Here is a 23,578-nt window from a genome sequence, read left to right as displayed (position 1 = left end):
GTTAATAACCATTTACTTTAAAAGTTTAAGGACTCATTTGGCATGTACTTTGTTTTAGGCGTTTTGTTTTTGGCTAAAATAGAAACAGTATTTTTGCTGTAGGAATATTTTTGCAAAAAATCGGAAGTACGTTTGGGAACGATATTTTGTTGTGGAAATGTTGGGCCCGTGTTGCGCTACTGTTATGGTTTTTGTCCATGAACAATTGTCAAACACAAGAAAAGTAACTTTTTGGTATTTTAGTTTTAGGCTACTATTGACAAAGTGTTTTAGAACTGTGTAAAATAAAATAAGATTGCACCAAACATATTTTTGTTGTCAAAATCGACACTGTACCGGCCAAAAACAAAAACAACATAAACAAAGGGCATACCAATGAGACTTGACCTATTAGAGAGGGTGTAACTAAAATTCTACTTATGTTTTGTGCTTTTTTGGACCAATCACAAACAAATTAAGTTAGCTCCTCCTAATTTTTTATTTTAATTGTGCAAGTACTAGTCAATATTCAAACATACCTAGATAAGATAAAAACTGGAAGTAACCAACAGCACAGTTAATTAATCAGTGCCCTAAAAAGTTCTTATCCCTAAACCCAAACAAGAAAAAGAATTAAGTAAGACTTGAGGTGTGAAATCTATAAAGCTGCATGATTTAAGAATAGGTTAATAAAGCTAGGGATCCAAGAATGCTGTGTTAATGAAGAAGTGTTAATTTAGTGAGATAGATATAGAATACTAATTAATAAAAACTCATTTAATTTATAATTAAATTAGAAGTAGCTTTGGAATTAATGCAAGCTTTTTTGGTTTGCTCTTTTTAAAATTAGTTGAACCTTTCCTACATTATTGTCTAAAGTATACTACTTTTAACAGCCCCATTAGTTAACATGTCATCTTGTCTCTAAGATCACTCTTTCATTATAATGCATGTTTAAGTGGCCAACAAGTACACATGATGATCAAGCTAGCTAGCCATTTCCGCTGGTGATGGTGAGATAATGGCTGCCAGGGAGGCCATCCCTATGCCATATATGCATGAACCCCCCTGTTCATACGTCCAACTGTCTTTTCAATAGTCCAATACCGATGCATAGGTTAGCATCATCATCACTTTATTCCAAGACTGTGTTTGATTGTAACGTTCGTATCATTTTGGGAGAGAGAAGTTATTGGCACTTATATGTGTAGATGTTTCTTAAGTGTATAGATATGTTCTGAAAATCAATAACACAAGTATGCGTTTTATTTATTCTTTGCCTATTATAATTAGAGTTAAGGAGTTGAACCAAACACCGCCTAAACAATATCAGAAAGAATGGTGAAGTTGGGGGTCTCATTATTAAGGGGTTAAATGTAGGGCCTAAATGCACATTTGGGCAAGGTCTACATGTTGGTGCCTATATGTGACACAAGAAAGTGATTGAAAGTGATTAATGATTATTTATAAGATTAATTAATAGTATTAATACAGTATTGCTAGACAAGCTGTGACCGGCAAACTTAAACAAATGAAAAGACTAGAAAGGATAAATCAATCTGTGTGTGTATGTGTGTGAGTTGCTTCCTTTAGTCAGGTGTTCCATTAATCCAGTGTCATTATATTCTGTTTCATTCATTTTTTGGAATATGCTCATCTTTTCTGTGTCTTCTTTACACTTTTTGATTATCTGCAAATTGCACTCTATATTTAAATGAGTGTCACAGATCCCATAACCACAATCCAACACTCAATTTTATTAACACCAAACATATAATACTATACTATATATCTGTGCTTTCGTACAAAGACACACACTGTCTACAATAATGGGCATGGCCGATCCCAAGAATTGGATACAATATTGGAGACCTTTTTATTAATTACCAATTTTTTTTTTTCCTCACTTTTTTTTTGGGGGGAGACAATTCAAAATCTTACCTAACTCAAGAAGTTGTCTGTGTTAATTAACTGGGTAACATTTGTATCAGCATAATTACTGAATGATTTTGAGAAAAAGGCTTTGTTCAGTATGATTAATGAATGAATTATAGTTCAATTGTTAACTCATTCATTAATCATACTCAACAATCGAACTATAAATTACCTACTTTCCGAAAAAAAAAAAAAATCAAACTATAAATGGGTAATATACAATATCAATGCCATGGTACAACCGTACAAACTTTATTTAGTTGACGGAAGAATTGCAATGAATTGATATCAATATCTGTTGTGAAGTAGCTAATTGATTAAAAATAATAATATTAGTCTACTGTGAATATATATTAGGAGTACTACAAACCGATTTACGAAAAACAGAAAATGAAATAATTAATATGATTTATAGTCTAATCAATTTGACAGTTTGTGATCAAGGCCATTAATATAGTTGATGAATTTTTCTCTAGAGTTGGTTATAGATTGGTATTCTTCATTATATATAGTAATATTTGTAAGAGTGGAATTATTGTGTTATGCTCCAATTTCTGATGGATATTGCTCTAAAAAAAATCTATGTATAGTTACAACTATTTAATTAATTGTGTTTAATAATGCAATATGAAGGTTTGGCGGTGTTGTTTCTAGGTTTGAATCCCTGTTCCCTATCCCCACTAACTACTTAGTAACTCTTCTTGCCATGTTAAAAATAATAATAAATAAATAAATAAATAAAATAATATCACTTAAAATTGGATAAAAAAAAAGGTATAAAACATATTCTAAATTACTGTAACCACTTAAAAAATTCAGTACATAAAAATTAATAATTTATTTTTATTTTTATTTTTATTTTCTTAGTTGGTACACACACATGTTTCCACTGAGACTCTACCTTTCTTTAAAAAGTAAGGACCATTAATCAAATAGTATATGAATTATTCAGTGTTCCATAAACCACAATTATAAATGGAATATAATAAGAGTTTGTAATCCCATTATCTATACATTTAGCCGAAATTTTGGAAATTTGAATAGCGTATGCCAATTGTTCTTCTGTTGCATGCGCGCAGTAAAGATCAGCTTCAATGGATTGACCAATTGTGTATGTCATGGCAAAAATGTGTTCATAAAACCATGCATATATATTATGGACTTGATGCCTAAAAGTTACGGCTAGATTAGTGACGGAGTGAGAAATTTTTTTTAGGGGGTCACATTATAAGCATGGTATACTGTAACATATATTTACAATATAATGTATATGTATATATATATATATATATATTTAAAGAGATTGTGATATTTTTGGAATTAAATTAATTTACAGATATATAATATAAGTATTAAGGAAATAATTTAGGAGAAAAAAATATGAAACATATATAAAATTTTATGAAGAATGAGAAAATTTAGAAAGACACTTTCTATATTTTCATTAAAAAAATATATATATTATTATAAAATATATATAGAATATAAGAGAAGGAGAAAATTCAAGAGGAGCACGTCCCTGGTCCTTAACTGCCTCAGTCCTTGGGCTAGCTTGAAGTTTTTCTCAAGTGCTAAAGTGTCCCCGAGACACGATGATGATATTAAGAAGAATTATTAGGTGGTTCAGGATTACGTGGTCCAATCGTAAGAATCTCTTCCTAAGTACTAGTTAATATATAAGAAAACGTACATACTTTTTGATTAGATATTTTTTTTGTTGAAAGGACATAACATGTATCCCACATACAACTTAACCAATTTCGTAAGAGCTTATCTTAAATTCTAGTAGTATAAAAATTAAGAACAGCTAGATGTAGTTGCAGTTATCACATATAAAATTCAAGACAATGAAAAAATGAGCTAAGAAAGATCCAATCATGAAGCAAATAGAAATGGGTTTGGTTTATGGTAGCTCTTTGTCCTTTAAGGATGTTGAATGGAATCTCAAGTGATCATGAGAATAAAATTTTATGATTGGAGGGGGTGAAAGGGGTTTTTGTATATATATATAATGAAAAAAGTAATGAAATCTGTAGCCCATTAAAGGAACCAATTGCAATTAACTAATCAATATTATATAATCCACCTTCCTCTTTCTCTAATACTGTTTATAAATATGGTGGTAATGCTTGTACTATACTAGAGCAAATTGTTGAGATCAAAGATGACTGGCTCTGGTTCTCCTTGTGGTGCCTGCAAATTCTTGAGAAGAAAATGTGTGAGGGGTTGTGTTTTTGCACCTTATTTTTGCCATGAACAAGGTGCTACCCATTTTGCTGCCATCCACAAAGTTTTTGGTGCCAGCAATGTCTCAAAGCTCCTTGCTCATCTCCCTGTAAGTGATCGATGTGAAGCTGCCGTTACAATCTCATATGAAGCTCAAGCTAGGCTCCAAGATCCAATTTATGGTTGCGTTTCGCATATTTTTGCTCTTCAACAGCAGGTTTAGTGCTCATTAGCTCTTCTTCGATCACTTGTAATTTTTTTTTTTGAAACCCTAATTTTTATACCCATCTAGAAAGGAAACCCTAATTTTTGTTTGTCTAGAGATTCATGGATACCCTTGTGTTTTAATTATGCAGGTTGTCAATCTACAAGCACAACTAGCTACTCTCAAGCAAGTAGCAGCAGCTCAAAGCTTTTCCAGTGGCTCCTCCAGTGCAAACCCTAATGATAGATTTGAAGGAAAGTTTTCTTCATTCCCACAAGGTCATCATGTCCAAAGCTGGTTTCAGTCCAAAAATTCAGACATGGCACAACAATTGAACCAGAACCTAGCCAGTAATGATGTTGAAACCATGTCTTATTACCAGAATGGGCTCATAGATCCAAACTCCTTAGTAAATTATGCAAATTCAGTCAATATCCCAGAAGAAAATGTTTCCTACACTAGCTTCGAAGAAGCTTCTCTTTCCATGGATTCTCTTGACTTGCAAACAAACAGCAGGCAGTGGACTACTTTTCAAGATGATACTGATGATCTTCAGTCAGTTGCCTTTGGCTATAGTAGGCATTCATGAAGAAAGGACCGGACTGGAGAGGATCGAAGATATCTCCTATGGGTGAAGATTACTCTAGCTGTTACTTTTGTATTGCTACTGCACACTTGTAAGACTAGTACTGCTGCTATAAATAAACTAGGAACCCTAGAAATGTCCATACAATCCAAAACCCTAGATTAATCAACCTTATGATTGTTTCTCAGATATTGTGTAACCTTGGATAAGGGTAGAATAATAGCATATTTTTCCGACCAATTCTAGTTTCTTTGAGCTAATTAGCTTTGTTTATGGACCTACTTAGGACCTAATCTTAGACCTAATCAAGAAAATGGAAACCTATAAACTTCTAAAGAAAAAAAAGAAAGAAGAAGAGGATATTGAAACCTGACGGCTAATTTTATTATACTTTTCCTTTCTAAACCTAAGAAGCTGCATAAGCAAAATATCTCCCAGAGTCATAGTTCATTTGTAGGTTTTGATTTAGGAGGTCGACATAAGTGACAATTAACTGAGTAGCCTCATGAATCTTATCAAGTAAATAATCAAGATTGGCAAGTAATTTATTGTTTAATTTCAAGTATATAGCCAATGGGCCGGAGAGTGAAAAATGAAGATTGATATTTCTTTGCTTAACATTTATTTACTGGTGCAATATCCTTCTCAGACTTACACTGATCAAGTGGAGTAAGTTGCATGATTATCCTCACAAAGAAGCTCATAATTTCTTACCTATATAGCTTTGTTTATGATCGATCTGGGATGATTGCTATGTTTATTGTTCTCCATTTCCCTTTTCCATTCATGAATTAATATATTTTGGTTCATAATTATATACAGCATTAAAGCTAAATGATACAATTAAGCTCAACAACGAAAATCTAATTTCATAAATATCGAACATCTGCAATGGTGTGTTGTAAGTAATTGCAGCATAAACTTAATTGAGAAGGTCGTATCTATATATTTCCTAGGAAATTAATTAAATACTTTAATTATGGTCTATTTGTTTGGTCCTGGAAATTAGTAAACTTCACTCAGCTCACTATAAGCTACTTTTTATTTTATTTTACCCATTAATCCCTGTTGGTTGATCCTCTGAAGAAAATTCAGAAGTAGTTGTGAACATACACTCTTTGCCTGAAATGAAAATTGAAAAGGTATTGTGTACTTTCTCATGTTGATGGGATCTCAAACCGGCCTTAATTTCGTCAGATATCATATCCTTTGCTTCCTAAATTTTGTAAAGGATAAACAAGCTAGCTAGTTCGATCTCCTAATGCGTGCCTACGTACATATAAATCAACAATAGGCCATGAATTAAGATCAGTGTACGTTTTCGATCTCTGTAAGGGCTTGCAAAGCCATGCCTAAAGTTTTTTTTTTTGGGTAATTAAGCCATGCATAAATTAAGTTTCCAACTGCAAATTAAGATGACTTGGTTGGTTGAGTCATTTAGGCTTCTCTCAGGTTCAGCAATAAGTAGTAAAATTAAGTGGCATAAGGACTAGAATGCTAAAAAGATTTTAAGATATATATACGCCATTCATTCATTTAATCAGATTCTTGAGAGTACATATATATGATCTATTGCAGATTGCAAGAATTATTAATATTGAAGCTACTACAATATTATTGTTTTGAATGAAATTCAGAGATGTGTCTGATAGTACAAGGAGAGTGTATATTTTATGTCTTATCTTCAAGCATTTGGAAAACATACATAAATAGATGACAAGACAAGCATCCAGGTTTTATGGTGAACATAAAAATAATTAGCGAATCCTCGTGTTTTGGTTCTATGATTCTTAATCTTGGATACCAAATTTAGTTACACTAAATTTATTCACCATGCTACTTAATTTGGTCTGGAGCGTGAATGATTTTTCAATTAGACCAGATTATATATGTACGCATCGAATATATATATATATATATATATATATATATATACCTTGTTCTAGATGTTAGCTTGCCACAAAAATATTCGATCTTATATATGATCCATCACAATCTTCTTCCCATGTTTATTCTGTAGAAGAGTTTACTCCAAAACAGTGTTCATCAGTTTAAAACTTTAAATTATTGACAGTTTTTTTAAAAAAGAAATCAAAGTTTAACACAGTATTGCAACTTGTCGGTAGCTCTTGTATGAACCGTTAAGTTATTTGGGATGCTAAAAAGCGTGGTTGATATGAAACTATTATTATTATTATTATTATTTTCCCTTTGTTTTTTAGCTCACTTTTAAGGAATTGGTGAATTGCTGAATTAGTAGTATTTTGGAAGTACAATTTTTTTTTTTTTTTTTTTTTTTTTTCCTAAGTACAATTCTTGTTTGAAAAATGCTACAAGTAGTTGCTTGCTTCCAAAAAGCTAGACATACCACTATAACATTTACCACAATTTAAAACTTACCATATGCTTTGAAAGTCTTTTTTGTTTTTCCTTTCCCTCACATAATTGGATATTCGAGATTTTGCCCCTACTAAATCTGAGATACTGTGCATAACGCCCCCTCCACATGACTCATGTTAGATAAAGTTCGGGTATAGCTCCAAAAATTATTTATGCTCAACGAGAGTCAAACATTAAACTTGAGGCTTGATGTGGCACGAAGCCAGCCCCAAACTGACTTAACTCTTCATTTCTACAAACTCCACCCTCGACTCACGGTGACCCAATGAGCTATCATTAGGCCCAATCCACAATCATAGTTGTGCCAAAATATTCTTCATTGATTCAAAGATCGGCCCAATGTAGTTAGACTACAATAAAAATTGGCAAGTGGAACCCAAGTTGGAAAATAAGTCCCATCTTTAACGTTCTCTACCTCTGGTATTGACTCTTTTCATTTTGAAATGAATTATGATTCTTTGATGGGAGTTCTTCATCCAGGTGGAGCCGAAGCGCTCCCCAACCATTACTTCGTGAAAAAAAGAATATACATACTACTCTGTATATATATATATATATTAAAACAAATTCATGTATACATTTAGAGGACACTAGTCGTACATATTTGATTCGTTAATTTTATTTTTTTTTTCAAAATTATTTGTTGATTTTAAATGGGTTTAGATGCTAATTGATGAGATATTTCTAAATTTTTAATTAACTTGGATTTTAACATGCATGACAAAAATGGGAAATCTTTTCAATTTAACAGGTGAATTGTCAAAAAAAAAAAAAAAAAAAAAAAATCAATTTACGTTAATTCTTGATAAACGTAAAGATTATTATTTTTAAACCCTGTGTAAAATATAATTTATAAAAAAAAAAACTCTCCTACTTTAAGAGAAAAAAATTTCACTAGACGTGTGTATAATCTTCTAAAGTAGAGGAAGAAAATACACAAGTTTTTGAGTTACTGTATATAATATACACACACACATATTATAGTCCATTTATATGAGAGTACACACGTCTCCACATGTGTCTTGCGTTTTTTTTAAAGCTGGCGCCTTCTTCATTTTGGGCCCACAATGAATAACATAAAGAAATAGGGGCCGTCACTTGTAAAGACAAAACCCACCCACTTTGATCCCATCTCACATACGGACGGATATGATTACCCGCACGTGCACCTCAACCCATCGGATTTTGTTAGTATCCCTCCAAAGAAAGAGACAGCAGCTTACTAATGTTCACTCCAAAGTCCAAGCACATTTGATTCCTCCAATGTAAATTGAGCATTTGGCATAGCAGACATAATAATTACAATCGTGTGTATAATTTAGTAAATGTTGGGACCAAAATTTAGATAATATATTTTTTTTTTTTTTTTTTTTTTTTTTTTTTTTTTTAATATTCACTACTAAATTTTAGTTTTAGATGAATTAGCTCATTGAGTGCTAAATAGTTGATAACTAGTCATCAAAATAAAAACATCTCATTGTTTAATCACAATTGGATAAAATAAGATGGTTCTATATATTCCTCCAGGATTCATGTTTTAACTTTACACCTAACCTCTACATTCTATACAATACAACAGGTGAAGAACACTCTGTACCCATGTTTTTTTTTTATTTTTTTATTTTTTTATTTTACAAATGAGAGGTGACATTAGTTGTTCTAGAATATATATATATATATATATAGAGAGAGAGAGAGAGAGAGAGATGCCTGTGTTTGTCGTGATTTAAACACAAATAACATGCCTTGCTCACCTCGAAGGACAAGACTAACACAAGACACACAGACATAACTTTCTCTTTTGAACTCTTTTTTCTCACGCTAATCTTTCTTTGTCTATAAAGTTCACCTCTTTATTTGTCTTCTTTCTTTGGTCACTAATGACTGTTTAGCTTTTTGAGAAAACTTTTCCACCCTTCATTTAACAACTAAAGCTCATTCATGCATCACCCATTTAACTTAATAAATGGTTCTAAGAATAATTACTACTTTCTAAAGTGCAATTAATGGAGTCTCATGGAAGTATTCCACACATTAATGGATTCTTTTGAACAAATTAATTTTCATTTTCTCCCACTCTTTTTCGCTTTTTGAGATTGTTAATTTAATGTCGAAATGAAATTTGAATTTTTTTTACATGTTGCTTGATTAGATTGGTGTTTAATTTCTTCTATAACACCATCATGGGCTTAAAGAACTTAAATTTAATTAATCCATTAATAATTAGTAGTCTCTTGCATCTACCTTGGTGTTTTTTGTCTGGATTTGTGGTTGTCCATGACCACAATGGTGGTTTACACCACATCGTGTCATTCATTGACATGGTTGTACAATTATTTTACCCAATTAAGGTTTCTAATTAAGAAGTATCATTGCTTAATATATTTTAGCTCTCTTCTATCTTAACTCACATTATATTGAATCAGAATAATATTGGGTGTGTCACGCATCTTGTGACTCTTAAATTTGTCCTATTCTTAAATTCAAATTCACATTCTCCACCCATTTCTTTGAAAAATAGAACACAAAAACAAAGAAAAAAAAAAAAGAAAAAGAAAGAGGCTACTTAGTAAATTGCTTATGATGGACAAATTAACTATAGTATTAGGTTAATTAGATTGATTAAAAGTAAGTTTCCATAGCTACGAACTGATGGCGTAACCGCGTGCAGTCAATTAAGGGAACATTTTGTCTATGACTTTGAGTACAATAGACATTGGTATTAAAACTATAAAGTGTACTTATGTTAGGCAAACTACTTTATTACTACATAAACCATACACAAGTGGACCCCTTAAATATTCACCCTCTAAGGTGTGTTATGCATAATGATAGCATTAGTTTTACAGGTGTGATTTGTCGAAATGGAAAATATAATGCGTATAAATAGGTTGAGTGTTGACTTCACTTAATAGCTTAAGTTTATGAATTGAATCGCGCAATACTTGATCCATTGCAGTTGGTATTAGAATCAGACTCAATTCTTAATCCGGTATCACGCTAAATACCCGGCCCAAAAGAGTCCAGATGTACCTCGCCTTTGGTAAAAGAAACGAGGAGGGCAAGCTACAATTTATATAAAATGAGGTTTATTTTTGTTTTTTTTATTTTTTTTAAAATGAGGTAAATTTCATTGCTTGAGGGAAGAAAAAAAGTTGAAGGTGAAGTTGCTGATACAATTACAATTACAATAAAAATAAAAAAAATAAAAAAAAATCACTCTAAATATGTTATTCCAAGCACAACTCTTATCCCATCAAAAATTGATCGTACACAAATTTGGTTCTTCAACTAAAGCAATACTGATATACAGAAGAGTCGTGACAAGCAAAACGAAGCTTATAATTGAATGGATGGTCATTCAGCTCCCATTTGGTGGTAAATTTCAGCAACTTTGTCATTTTTCTTATCAAAATTACTCCATATAAACGAAGCTTACAATCGAATGAATGAAGAGTCATTCAGCTCCCATTTGGTGGTAAGTTTCAACAGCTAAGTCATTTTTCTAATCAAAATTACTCCATACAACAGTGTTATTAATAGTTGAGAATCAACAATCTTGACAATAAACTTTCCGAAAAAAAAAAACAATCTTGACAATAAACAAAAAGATAAAGAGTAGTGGTATTTATACCGAACACTTGTAGTGAATTGTCTAACCAAATAATTTTTAATCGACTATTTATACCAAATACAACTAAGTGGAGGTTCCACTTCTTTATTTGTTGCATAATTGACTAATTAAAAAAATGTCTAGCAATTCACTGTAATTATTGAGTGCAAAATCATTTTCCAAAGATAAATTTAAAATTAGAATCCCATTATAACGGTACAAATAATGATAGGAGATTAAATATGATTATATTTTCATTTTACCAAACTTCAATTATTTATTTAGTGTATGGTTATCCTTTTACATATTTTATTGTCACTTGTTATGTAAAAAATAGAAATCAATTCACGTTGATCCAAACTCCCAGGTTTTCCTTTGAAATATCAAACTCAGTGCTTCGAATTATTGTTGTTCATTGAATAGTATACTAAACTATTCTTTCACAAAGTTACAATCAATCCTGTTAACATGAGAGAGAGTGAGCTGAACTTGATATTATGTGAAAAACAGAAAACAATTCAAGATGATCCAAACTCCAATGTTTTCCTTTTGAAATGTCAAACACAGAGTGTGCTTCTAATTATTGTCGCTCATTAAGTACTAAAGTAACTAAACTACTCCTCACACAGAGAGAGAGAGAGTTTCCAAATTTCAACATCCTAGTTGTTGGTTGGCATTCTGCAATTGATTTTTTGATACTTCAAATGAAATGCCTAATTCAGGCTTGTAACATTATAATCCCAAGTTTCTCCAGAGCTTCTATATACACATCATCAAGGTATAGAACACCATGGTCAATTCTTCATCATCCTTAGGGCCAGTTCTTGAAGCTCACCCAACTCACACTGTGAAGGTCTCTTCTTGGTGTAAAGTTCCTCCCTGCTTTCTATTTCTTGCATTCCCATTCCATCAATGCAAACATCAACCGACTCGAGCGAGCTCTGAGGTGATACAGAGTTCATGTAACTTGGATAACCCAGAAACGATTGCATTCCGGCCATATTCCCAGCCCACTGATTTCCTACATTCTGTGAATCAACGGGGCTTTGTGCCAGCTGAGCCTTCAACTGCATCAGTTGCGCTTGCAAGCATGTCACCTATATAAAAATGTCCATCAGTTCACTTATATGAACAGTCATGAACTTGATTGCATGTGATATGTAAAAAGTACAAAATCTATAACATGATTTTACAACAAATGATGATGTTATTTATGTGAGATTCATATAATTTATAAAGGAAGGTCTATAACATGATTACTAGAAATGCAAATTAAAGATCTAAAGTGAAATGACTATTATAATCAATACTACTTAATTTTGAAGATAATTGATCTAACATTAGCTATGGAAAGTGATTTAATGACCTGTTGTTGCAAGGCAAATATATGGGCGACGCAACCATAAACTGGATCTCTAATCCTGGCTTGAGCTTCATAAGCAAGTGTCACAACTGCTTCACAACGATCAGGCATGGGGACATGAAGTAACAATTTCGATACATTACTAGCGCCAAATACCTTGTGAATCGCTGCAAATCTTGCCGGACCATGTTCTGAGCAAAAATATGGCGCAAAAATGCAATCCACGGCACACTTTCGCCGGAGAAATTTGCATGCACCACAAGGGGAGCCAGTGCTAGTTGCCATTAGATATGTATGTGTGTGTGTATAGCGTGCGTGCGTTTGTGTGTGTGTATATATAGAGAGGAGAGAGAGAGTTAAAAATAATAGTGAACACACGGGCACACTGGGAAATGGTGCTAATAAGGGAGTTGCTTGAGGTATGGATGGCTGGGGAGGGGGAGGAGTGGGGCTTGTGGGGGATCTTATAAGGGGTGTGAAAGGGGGACATGGAAGGTCCATGTGTATGGTTTAAAGGGAACATTTGTTAATGGTTGATGCAATGAGGGTATGGTTTTTTATTGATGGCTTAGACTAGTTTACACATTTATTAATGTTTTACGTTTGGGTAGTTCAGTCTGATTTTGATTCTTCATATAAGGAATGCGTGTGAACATATATAATATGTATAAATATAGATGTTAGATGTTTCAATATAAATATTTTTCCGCCGAACGCCGCACCTGGGAACTGCTGCTATTTGTTGCTTTCTGAAATTGTTTTCACTCGCACGTGTCAGTAAGATATACCGACAACCACTCTGGACTTTGGAGCAAGACTTTTGGTTCAGTATCGGTGACCTGGGACGCATCAGAGTAGATATGTATTAATAGAAAATTAAGAAAAGTGGCTTTCAAAGTGATAATACCCCCAATTGAAAGAAATGTGAGCAATGCCCCACTTTAATGCATCTCATGGATCAAAATGTTTAGGGGACTTCCAACTCGGGTGGTTTTGTCAGTCACAACAGCAGCACTCATAAACTAATTGAACACCAGAGGATGAATTAGCACCAAAAGACCAAGAAAACACTGAGACTTAAGCATGTCAATACCCTTAATTGAGTGTACTACAGGTCATTACACACACACACACACACACACACATGTATATACATATCTATTTATCAAAATCCTTGCCCGAAAAAAGGAAGAATGTAATAAAGTCACTTAAATGAGTTTTTGGCTTTGAAGCTTGGTGAAGAAAAATGAAGATGCTTTGATTTTGGTTGGAAGCTTCAGAATTGAGTCACAAAATGGTCATGAAATCAGGATTACCTTCCTATGACATTGCATGCCAAGTAATGCCAATGAAATCACAAAATGGTCATGAACTTGTGGCATTCTCATGTACAATGCTTCATTTATCAATTTAAGACACAGAACAATTAGCTGAAAGTAGATATAAAGCACTTGAAAACAAGTTCATGGTTTTATACTGAGCAAAACCAACTAAAGCAGTCGTTTTTTTGCCCCCATGGTTGTCTGTCAATCAAATATTTATGCAAAATTATTTTTTTATTTATTTTCTGATTCATTGGACAATTCCACAAATAAATTTCATTTCATCTACAAGGGACATCCGTTTTGCACTACCCTCTTCAAACTTGAAATATCTATGCATAGTCTAAAATTACCTCGTCAAAAACTATCTCAAACAATAATAAGCTTAGCTCGTGTTGGCTAATAAACACGTCCAACAGTCTGTGTGTGTGTGTTATTTTTAGAAGTTCCACTCATCAATTTTCCATAACGAGTCTATATCAGGCCCCAAGCATTGTTAAACACAGCTCAAACTTAATTCATTTATGGTCTTAGGGTTCAAATCCTATCTTTTTACGCACTAGTTCAAGTTTAATGTATTCGATCTTATGTGCACTCTCTCTCTTTGTTTTTTTAATCAACTAGACCATGTCTAATACTCAATTGAACTCTATCAGATCTGATCTGCCAACGTTGATTGACTGGTACTAGATTCAGATCCAACTTGCGGATTCATTTGTTTCTAACTTTCTAAAGTTTTGGTAAAAAGGAAAAAGAGAGAAGCAACACGCCGAGCATATTTTATTTTTAAGTAAAATTTTCACTCAACAAACACAAACAGAGAGAACAATGGTGCAACACTGGCAACAGAGGCAGCAAACAGCATGAGAAGCTAGAAGTTATGCACAGCAGAACAAGTGGTTTCGTCAGCTTAACAAGGGAAAATGGCAGTTTGTACCAAAAAGGCCATTTCCTTGTTATTGTTCTTACCTCCATGGTGCCACCACATATAATATCTTCCTACTTCTGGATGCTTCCCGCACCACCATATGCACAAAAAGCTGTGACCCATTATGCGTTACCTTACAATCTTCCCAATCTCCTCAGCCGAATATGACATAGTCAAAATTTAGTTGTATTCACTAGATAACATCACCAATGCACATGGCACACATGCAAGCTGCCTACAGGATTTCTAAAAATCAAAAGCTTAAACTGCACACTTTCAACTTATGTCAGCAGAGATTCAAGCAATTGCAAAGGATTACTTGCACCGTATTTCAGACCAATGTAATGATCTTATGATCAGATCTACATATTGATAGCCAATGATTATTTATTTATTTTTTATCATCATCATTATTTTAAAAAACACATGAGAAGCTATTTTGGACTTTGGAGGTAAATGTCAGGGATGGGCCAATTCAAGTCGGTTCATCCCCCAGTTCAAATTGCAACATCGTATGGTCAAATCATCAAATTCACATGCATCTACACACATAATATATATGGTCTCACTAATACATCCAACTGTTCTTAATGGCTAAGGCTGTTGTAGCAAAGACATAATAAGTGAAAGAAAAGAGCGAAAAAATAGAAAGAAGCATGATATAGTAGAAAATATAATTATCGGAGCCGTTGAAATTGAAAAATTTTCAGTTTGCAATACTCAACTCTGCAAGCAAATTTGTGTTCTCCCAACATAAAAGTAGGAGTATCTACTTTCTTACCAAAAAAAGGAAAAAAAAAAGAAGGCAAAGATGAACTAAAATTTATCATAAAAATAAGTTGGAAATGAAGAAGAGGTTGAAAGTGAAACTCTGTTGGTTTGCATCACTCACCTCTGCAAGAAAATCTGTCTTTTCCCAACAAAAAAGTCAAAGCAATATCTACTCCCCCGCCGCCCCTCCCCCCCAAAAAAAAAAAAAAAAAAAAGGAACTAAATTGTATCATAAAAATAAGTTGAAATTGAAGACGATTATGTGATAATAATTGACAAGTCACTCACACTTGAAATGTCAATCCAAAGACATTTTCACTCTGACAATAAAACCACTTAAGTCCAGGTTTTTAGACGGTGTCTCCAGTTGCAAGACATTCTTCGTATCTCAATGGGGATTTAAATTTGCTTTCCTGACGTGCAATTGAACCATCTACAATTTCCCAAAGTTGTCCAAAGTGAACCCATTCTCTATTCATCTATCTCATCAGCTTAAATGGTCAAAAATATTCCAAATAATCTACTACCAATTACTACCAAACATCTATATTTCCAAAATCGGAAGCTCTCCAGTGAACGCCAAAATGAGATCTCACCAAACTATGAAGAATTATATAGGAATATAAGATATAGTTTTCATTGCATACTAGTTCAACCAATAGACCATCAAGAAGGTTGACAGTAACACTTTAGAGAACCAAAAAATATAGGTATCTATTAACCTGTGTTTCCTTACCTCATGTGAAGAAACCTTATCTTCAATATCAACCACATCTAAACCTGCTCAAATATCAACATCCAAATTCAGTAACAAGTTAACATTCCAAAGTAAAAAAAAAAAAAAAAAAAAAAAAAGAAATCATAAAAATAGAAAAATTTGAAAAACAGGTCAAATTTTCGGCAACCCCAGCCAGTTTCATTCACTTTCTACTGCAAAAATCTCTAACTTCTAAAGCAAATTAGCATAGTGTGAACCCACAACAAACTAAACCAAAACATCAGTATTTTTGAATTTTTAGAAGTAGTTCTTTTCCTTTTTATGATAAACTCACTCTAACTGAAACCAGTTAATAACTGATGCTAAAAATGAAATATGACCTTTTTTTATAAGTGTGAAAATTAAGTTATGACATTTTGCCAAAAGTAGCAAGTATCAATGCCATTAAAAAATTTCAGTTTATAAGTCTCTGGAAGACGGGCAACTTACCATCAGTCATCCCAAGAGTGCAATCGAGGTGCCATCAATTGAAGCACAATGAAACACAAACAAATCAGCTCTACTACATAATTTATATATCTTGGTTATTCCCATTTTCTTTACACTAGAAAACTATTGTTAAGCTAGGTCTGGTTACAATTATGCAATAGGTAAATCATTGGCAAGCTGCTAAACATGAATGATAAATCATAAGCCCAAGTAAACATAGATCACCTGCTGCTTCCTGAGGTATCTTCTTGCCAAGGCCTTTAGTAGAATATATGATCTTACTTCTGCATGTTTTTCCATTTACTAGACAGCAGTTAAAAGTACATGAGCTTACTTCAAAGCAAGTAAAAGACACACACCAAGAGGAAAAAGGCAAGTTTAATGAAGACAACCCAAATTCTTCCCTACAAGGCTTGCGGAAAAGATTGATGGGTGCATAAATGTATGTGTTTTCCTATTGGTATAATATCATCAATCACACTCTAAAGGGATAATTGGATTAAGCAACAATCATAACAAATAAACATCTAGGAGGCTGCTTGAACATAATGATAAAATTCTAACATAACTTTTGTGACTCACTAACTGGTATCTTGAAGAGTACATACATATATTTTTTAATTTCTAGAAGCTAACAATTGCAGCAACACGTGCTCATAAGAAAATGACCACCAAGAAAGTAAATTTTACATCTATGATATAAAAAGTCACTCCATTCAGTATTATGTTGCAGGATATAAGAACTTACAATGTAGACTGGTCTACTTTCATATCTATAACTAGGTCATAGAAAATATAGATTGACCACCAAGAAAGTAAATTTAACAACTACGATATTAAAAGTCATTTCATTCAATATTATGTTGCAGGATATAAGAACTTCCAAGATTAAGACTCGCCTACTTTGATATTCATAACTAGGTCATAGACAATACAGAATGGGACATAAGATTTTTGAAGGCATGCTCCATCATCTAGTCCTCTCGTGCCTAGTATGCATAGGACATTCTGAAAACAATATCAATGAAAAACAACACAAACATACTTTCCAAATAAAATTATAGCATCAAAAGTATCCTCTTCTCCATCAGCTTTCAGCATGTCCCTGTGTATCGATCTAGTTACTCATGCCAAAATGCAGGGAAATTTAAATATCAATAGTTAAAAAGAAAATCATAACTGGAGATAAAAAACAGATTGAACATAGTAATGCACCCTCCGATTTCATTATATTTTGGTCACAGCATCAACTTCAACCATAGATTCCATAACTGCAGAGTGCATTTACTTATGTCCTGCTGATCTTCCATTTAAGCAATTCTATGCATTCAACATCAAGGATAAAACATAGAAAAAGTATAGAAGCCACTCACACGGAAAGCAATAAATTGGTATTGTCCTTATTATTTTAGTGGATATATGATATTATTTAGGAATACACATTGAATGCTATGACAAACATGAAAATACACACGAGTTTGCTTTTTTATGTATGTATTCAGGAAGTTTTTTTTATGTATGTATAGTCAGCAAACTTCCGCATATCATTCGAGAATCAAACACTGATCTTATTTTAGTTTAATAAATATAAATTTGTGCATTGGGTGGAGAAAAAACAAAAGAAATAAGAAATTTAAAAGTTCAATTTAGACAAGAAAGACTACATCTAAATGGATCACAACATCAAGTAATCTCTAAGCCATCAACAAAGAAATTTGATAATATACTTTCCACACGGGTTGAAGGAAATTATGACACCAAATAAGGACTCCATTTGATTGACAGATTTAATAAGGGAAACAAAAAGACAATGCAATGTAAATCACTTTCTCTTGTTTGGTAAACATGGAAAACAAAAAGATAACAAGAAGGAAAGTAAGGGGAAAATGTTAACTTTATATGCTTCTTTCCTTTTCTTTATTCCTAGTCCCAACCCTGTTTAAGAATTTTAAATTTTGAACTCGTATTTAATCAAGAAAACATGAAGGGGGAAACAGATCCAAATAGACAGCTAAGGGCCTATTTGACAACTGCTTTTGTTTGGTGTTTTCCGTTGTGGGTAGTGTATTGTAGCAAAGCAAAACACCTGTTTTGTAACTTTTGTTGCAATTTGAATAGTACCACATTTGTTGCCGAAAGGGACTTCCTAGCGATTTCATAACCTAACAAAACACTGTAGCAACAGTACCGATAAAAAATAATAATAAATAAAAATGCTGCAACACTTTTTTTTTCTACAATACTATTATCTTTATGTAAAATAGCATCGAAACTCCAGAGACAGTCCATCTCAACAAATTAAGGACAATAACAATGACGGGATACATTTGCTAAACAAAAAGACAGAGATAGGTGATTGGCCCAGAACTAAAAGATGCATTGTAAACTAGAATGACAAAAACCAAACCCTCTCTTTAGATTTATTGTACGACTGAAGAAAGAGCAAAGATTCACCAAACCACCAATCAAAACCTTAGAGATTGGCTAATCAAACCAATAAAACCCCAAATTACAAACCACATTCCCCAAAATCAGCAACTTATTAGTACCACACCAATCAAATCAATTCATAAGCATAAACCAAAAAAGAACAGGACACATTAAACCTCAAGATTACCATGTTATTGCCTAAAAAAAAAAACCTCGTTTGTCCACGGAACATGAAAGAATAGTAGAATAGAGCCTAGAGATATCTGTAGAGTACGAAGAGGGAGACGAAAGGGGTGAACGGGGAACAACCTTTGAGTTGAGTTTGGTATTGTTGCATTACATGACCATATCGCTGACTTTGGCTTTGGAGAAGAGTTTATCACTCTCTCTAAAACCTTCTCTCCACTCTCTAACGGATACTTCTCCTTCTGTCGCCTCAGCTCCGACTGGTGTTCAGTCTTCTGCCACCAACAACATACATTATTTTCAGAACCCAAATTCCAATATGACCACGGCCCAAATTCGGTCAAAATTTCATAAAATACTTTTTGGGGTTGGGCCAAACTGAATTTGAGTTCAAGCCAATATAAGCCCATACCAGCCCAGTTATTATGAAGAAGCTATTATTGTTTTTTTTTGGGCTTGTTTGTTTGTGGGTAATCTGCTTAGTTGCCTCTTTTGTTGCCTTTAGGCCGAACTCAATGTTTGGGAAGCCTTCATCTTACAAGTTTACGACCCCATTCTATCAATCAAGTCAAAAATAATTTTTAATAAACTTTTAAAACTCAAATTAATTAAGGATCCTATATAGTTGTCTTAATTAACAGTCTCAAAATTTGAAACAATTATAGTATATAACTTTCTTGGTCCCTTTCAGCTTAACTTTACAAGCCAAAGAATCCGTGTCTTAATTAAACTTACTCTATAGAATTTGAAGTAATTATAACTTTAGGCTAAGTTTGTTTCCACGTGTGTGTGTGTATATATATATATATAGATAATTTTTTATTTTTTTATTTTTCGGTGTTTGTTAAAGATCTAAATTCAAGTTAAGATCGAGTTGATTGGGTGGGACATGTAAAATAACTTGTCGAAAATTAATGTATAAATATTCTTTTTTAAGTTTTAATATTTTTTTTCGTAAATATTTTACGACAACCAAACATCAAAAATAATTAAAAAAAATTCTAATTTTTTTTTTTTTTTTAGATCCAAACAAACAGTAGCATTCAATTAATGAATATCCCTCCCTATTTATTTACCCTAAATTTTTATTTGCATTTACCCAAAAATAAAAATAAAAATTGAATATCCGTCCATTGATATAAAATTGCATGATCACCCGCCCACCTTTAAATTCCATCCAACTGCATTTTGCATGTGTTGACCAGATCATATATATTAAAAAAATTATAGAATTTCCAATCAGAATGATGTAACAATTAATGAGATATAAACACTTTAATAGCATTAGTAAAATCCACAACCAACTCACATACCTTCCGTTTCGAATTATTGAACACCATTTTAGGGGAGAATGTCCTTCTTGAACACTTTTATTGGAGTCATCATAAGACAATATTATAAGTAATTGTCATTCTTATATATATTAAAAAAATGGTGCTTAGGCCAACAAATCTGACCGGCAGATTTGTGGGGCAGATGGCTTTAAAGCCCATTGATTACATGCAATGGGTGATCATGGTTATTTTATTGGGAGTAGTATTTCTTAGATACCTCCTGTCTATATTTAAGTCCTCCTACGCATTCCAACGAATTATTTCTGTACTGCATTGAAGGTATAACACACTGCAATAAATTTAGTAGATGGTCCATGATCAATTATTAGATCATTTATTTGTCCATAATCAATTATTAGATCATTTATTTATTTTTTCTTGAATTAATTCATTTTTAATTGGTGCATGCAAATGGAGTTATCACTTTCATCATCTATATATAACATGTTTTGGGACCAGAGGAGTGTATATACTTGAATTCCGGAAAGTACGTACAGTTAGTAGTATCACTATGTCTGAAGTAGACGTGAGTGTGAAGAAAGGAGAGCCAACCCTGGTTCCTCCTGCAGAGGAGACAGAGAAGGGTGTGTACTTCCTATCGAACCTGGATCAAAACTACCAGATGACGGTTCGAACCATTTACTGCTTCAAATCATCAGAAGAGGGTAAAGGGATCGAGAAAGCCGCGGAAGTGATCAAGGAGGCCTTGTCAAAACTTCTTGTTCACTACTACCCGGTTGCCGGCCGACTGACACTCAGCTCCGAGGGAAAGCTGGTGGTGGAATGCAATGGGGAAGGTGCTGTTTTTGTGGAGGCAGAAGCCAACTGTACCATACAAGATATCATAAATATAGTTGACAATACAGAGCTAGGACTCGTGGATCTTGGGAACAAGCTGGTTTATGATATTCCGGGTGCCAAAAATATACTAGACTTTCCTCCTCTAGTAGCTCAGGTACGTGCGTACCATGCATGCAAATTATTGTTTCATAATTAATGTCATTCGCAAATATACACTTGAAAAATACATAATCCCTACATAAAGTTTTAAACTTAATTATATATGTATATAGATCATAGATGTATATAGACAAAATTATATATATATATATATAAAAATTAATAATCCATACACTACAAAAGGACAATGTTTATCTACTCACTGATGAGTAGCCACATCTTACTCACCCCTTATGTGTTCCACCAATAATAAAATAACACATCAACTTTAATAATAAAATCAGCAAAATAATAAAAAAACCATGTGTGATTATTCAAGAAAGAGGACAACGTAGGCTATTTTGTTATTAAAACTAATGTGTTATTTTGTTATTAGAATGCATAATGGGTGAGCAGGATGAAGTTACTCACCGGTAAATAGTTAAGCATTATCTTATACAAACTTAACCAACTTTTATACACTTGTTTTGTTTATATAATTCTTGCACGTCTAGCTTGTCTCTAGAAGTATATATATATATATATATATATATTAATGTAGTTATCTTGCAGGTGACAAAATTCAAATGTGGAGGATTTGTTCTAGGGATACGCGCGAGCCATTGTATATTTGATGGAAATGGTAGCATGGAATTCATAAACTCATGGGGTGAAATTGCGAGAGGCTTGCCCATGAAGGTTTCACCATTCCTGGATAGAACCATACTCAAAGCTAGAAATCCACCCAAGATTGAGTTTCCTCATCACGAATTCACTGAAATCAAAGATATGTCAAACATTGCGGATCTATACAAAGAAGAAGAATTGGTATACAAATCATTCTGCTTTGACCCTGACAAGCTTGAAAAGCTCAAAATGAAAGCCATGGAATTAGACGACGCCAAGTGCACTACATTTGAAGCACTCTCAGCTTTTGTATGGAGAGCTCGAAGTCAGGCTCTAAAACTGAAGCCTGAACAACAGACAAGGCTCCTCTTGGCTGTTGATGGACGGTCTAGATTCAACCCACCAATGCCAGATAAGTTCGTTGGGAATGTGGTTGTGCTAACAAATTGTGTTTGTAGTGCAGGTGAGCTAATTGAGGAGCCACTGTCATTTACAGTGAGACGAGTTCAGGAGGCAATTAAGGCAGTGACAGACAGTTACCTCAAGTCTTGCATAGATTATTTGGAAGTAACAAGAGCTAAACCTTCTCTTACTGCAACACTTCTCATCACTTCATGGACTAGGCTGTCTTTTCACACCACCGACTTTGGATGGGGAGAGCCAGCACGAGCAGGGTGGACCGATCTCCCAGGGAATGAAGTAGCTTTGTTCCTTTCTCAGGTGAAAGATAGGAAAAACATTTATGTCATTCTGGGTTTGCCACCCTCTGCCTTGAACATCTTCCAACAACTCATTACAATCATTTGAAGATCGAGACAAAACGTACTTCCAGCTACGTACGTACGGTCCAATTTTATTACAAATTATAGTATAAGTTTTCCTTGATTTTCGTCACACACACACAACACACACACACATATATATATGTACTTGTGAGTTATGATTGATTGTGTTATTCTGTACGTACGTGTAAAAGTATTTATTTGTGACGCCTTAATGCACTTGGATCAGTTCTATATTTTAAAAAATAATATCAATAAATGCGATCCCCTGAGGGCAAATTTGAGATTCTATTCATGCCGATGCAATAAAAAAACATATCTATCATGTATAACAAAAACAATGCTTAGTTACTTACTGAGTAAAGTGAAACTAGTTACGTGATCCAATAACAAAATAACACATTACCTTTAATAATAAAATAATCTATACATTTCTCTTCTTTTTCGAATCAATCATTGAATAAATGTATATAATGTTTCTAGGTGTGAATTATTTTATTATTAAATGTGATGTGCTATTTTATTATTGAACAACATAAGAATGAGTAACTTCACCCTACTCACCAATAAATAGCTAAACATTATCCACAACGGACAATTGCACAACACTGCCTTTAACTAAGAAAAATTGCACCAACATGTGCTCATAAGAAAATGACCACCGATCAAGTAAATTTTACATCTACCACAGAAAAACTCACTTCATTCAATATTAACAACTTGCACGATTAAGACTGACCTACTT

The 23,578-nt window shown here is 33.3% G+C and overlaps 3 protein-coding genes across 7 annotated transcripts; 2 read left to right on the top strand and 1 right to left on the bottom strand.

The window, feature by feature from the left end:
• Positions 1 to 4,078: 4,078 nt before the first annotated feature.
• Positions 4,079 to 4,934, top strand: LOC132268349 (LOB domain-containing protein 29-like). Its single transcript, XM_059769206.1, has 2 exons — positions 4,079 to 4,357; positions 4,497 to 4,934. The coding sequence occupies exons 1-2, from the start codon at positions 4,079 to 4,081 to the stop codon at positions 4,932 to 4,934; spliced, it is 717 nt and encodes a 238-aa protein (XP_059625189.1).
• Positions 4,935 to 11,413: 6,479 nt separating this feature from the next.
• Positions 11,414 to 19,421, bottom strand: LOC132269024 (LOB domain-containing protein 16-like). 5 transcript variants are annotated; one of them, XM_059770011.1, is made up of 4 exons: positions 16,065 to 19,421; positions 13,030 to 13,146; positions 12,311 to 12,538; positions 11,414 to 12,041 (listed from the first exon to the last, which is right to left on the bottom strand). In XM_059770011.1, exons 3-4 carry the CDS (start codon positions 12,416 to 12,418, stop codon positions 11,739 to 11,741), a joined length of 411 nt encoding a protein of 136 aa, XP_059625994.1. In that variant the 5' UTR covers positions 12,419 to 12,538; positions 13,030 to 13,146; positions 16,065 to 19,421; the 3' UTR covers positions 11,414 to 11,738. The 5 variants fall into 5 exon arrangements, with proteins under 5 accessions (XP_059625994.1, XP_059625992.1, XP_059625993.1 ...); XM_059770009.1 differs by having other exon boundaries at positions 12,311 to 13,146; positions 16,065 to 16,108; positions 16,761 to 19,421; XM_059770010.1 differs by having other exon boundaries at positions 12,311 to 13,146; positions 16,065 to 16,838; positions 19,275 to 19,421.
• On the top strand, positions 19,306 to 22,858 carry LOC132269613 (omega-hydroxypalmitate O-feruloyl transferase-like). Its single transcript, XM_059770869.1, has 3 exons — positions 19,306 to 19,490; positions 20,945 to 21,440; positions 21,998 to 22,858. Exons 1-3 carry the CDS (start codon positions 19,306 to 19,308, stop codon positions 22,856 to 22,858), a joined length of 1,542 nt encoding a protein of 513 aa, XP_059626852.1.
• The last annotated feature ends 720 nt before the right edge of the window (positions 22,859 to 23,578 follow it).

The sequence above is a fragment of the Cornus florida genome, unplaced genomic scaffold (assembly GCF_030987335.1).
Source record: "Cornus florida cultivar Cherokee Brave unplaced genomic scaffold, ASM3098733v1 CherokeeBrave_3.0.0_Hap2_Chr08, whole genome shotgun sequence".
In the NCBI taxonomy this organism is placed as follows: domain Eukaryota; kingdom Viridiplantae; phylum Streptophyta; class Magnoliopsida; order Cornales; family Cornaceae; genus Cornus; species Cornus florida.
Note: the sequence above shows the minus strand (reverse complement) of the source record. Positions and strands in the feature narration are given on the sequence as shown.

Excerpts from the sequence above, each read along its gene's own strand:
- LOC132269613 (XM_059770869.1), top strand. The coding sequence starts at position 19,306 with ATGACCATATCGCTGACTTTGGCTTTGGAGAAGAGTTTATCACTCTCT. Across the intron at positions 19,491-20,944 it reads ATGACCACGGCCCAAATTCG|AGGAGTGTATATACTTGAAT; the intron begins GTCAAAATTTCA and ends TTTTGGGACCAG. Across the intron at positions 21,441-21,997 it reads TTCCTCCTCTAGTAGCTCAG|GTGACAAAATTCAAATGTGG; the intron begins GTACGTGCGTAC and ends GTTATCTTGCAG.
- LOC132269024 (XM_059770008.1), bottom strand. The coding sequence starts at position 12,808 with ATGGACCTTCCATGTCCCCCTTTCACACCCCTTATAAGATCCCCCACA. Across the intron at positions 12,042-12,310 it reads TATTTGCCTTGCAACAACAG|GTGACATGCTTGCAAGCGCA; the intron begins GTCATTAAATCA and ends ATTTTTATATAG.
- LOC132268349 (XM_059769206.1), top strand. The coding sequence starts at position 4,079 with ATGACTGGCTCTGGTTCTCCTTGTGGTGCCTGCAAATTCTTGAGAAGA. Across the intron at positions 4,358-4,496 it reads TTTTTGCTCTTCAACAGCAG|GTTGTCAATCTACAAGCACA; the intron begins GTTTAGTGCTCA and ends TTAATTATGCAG.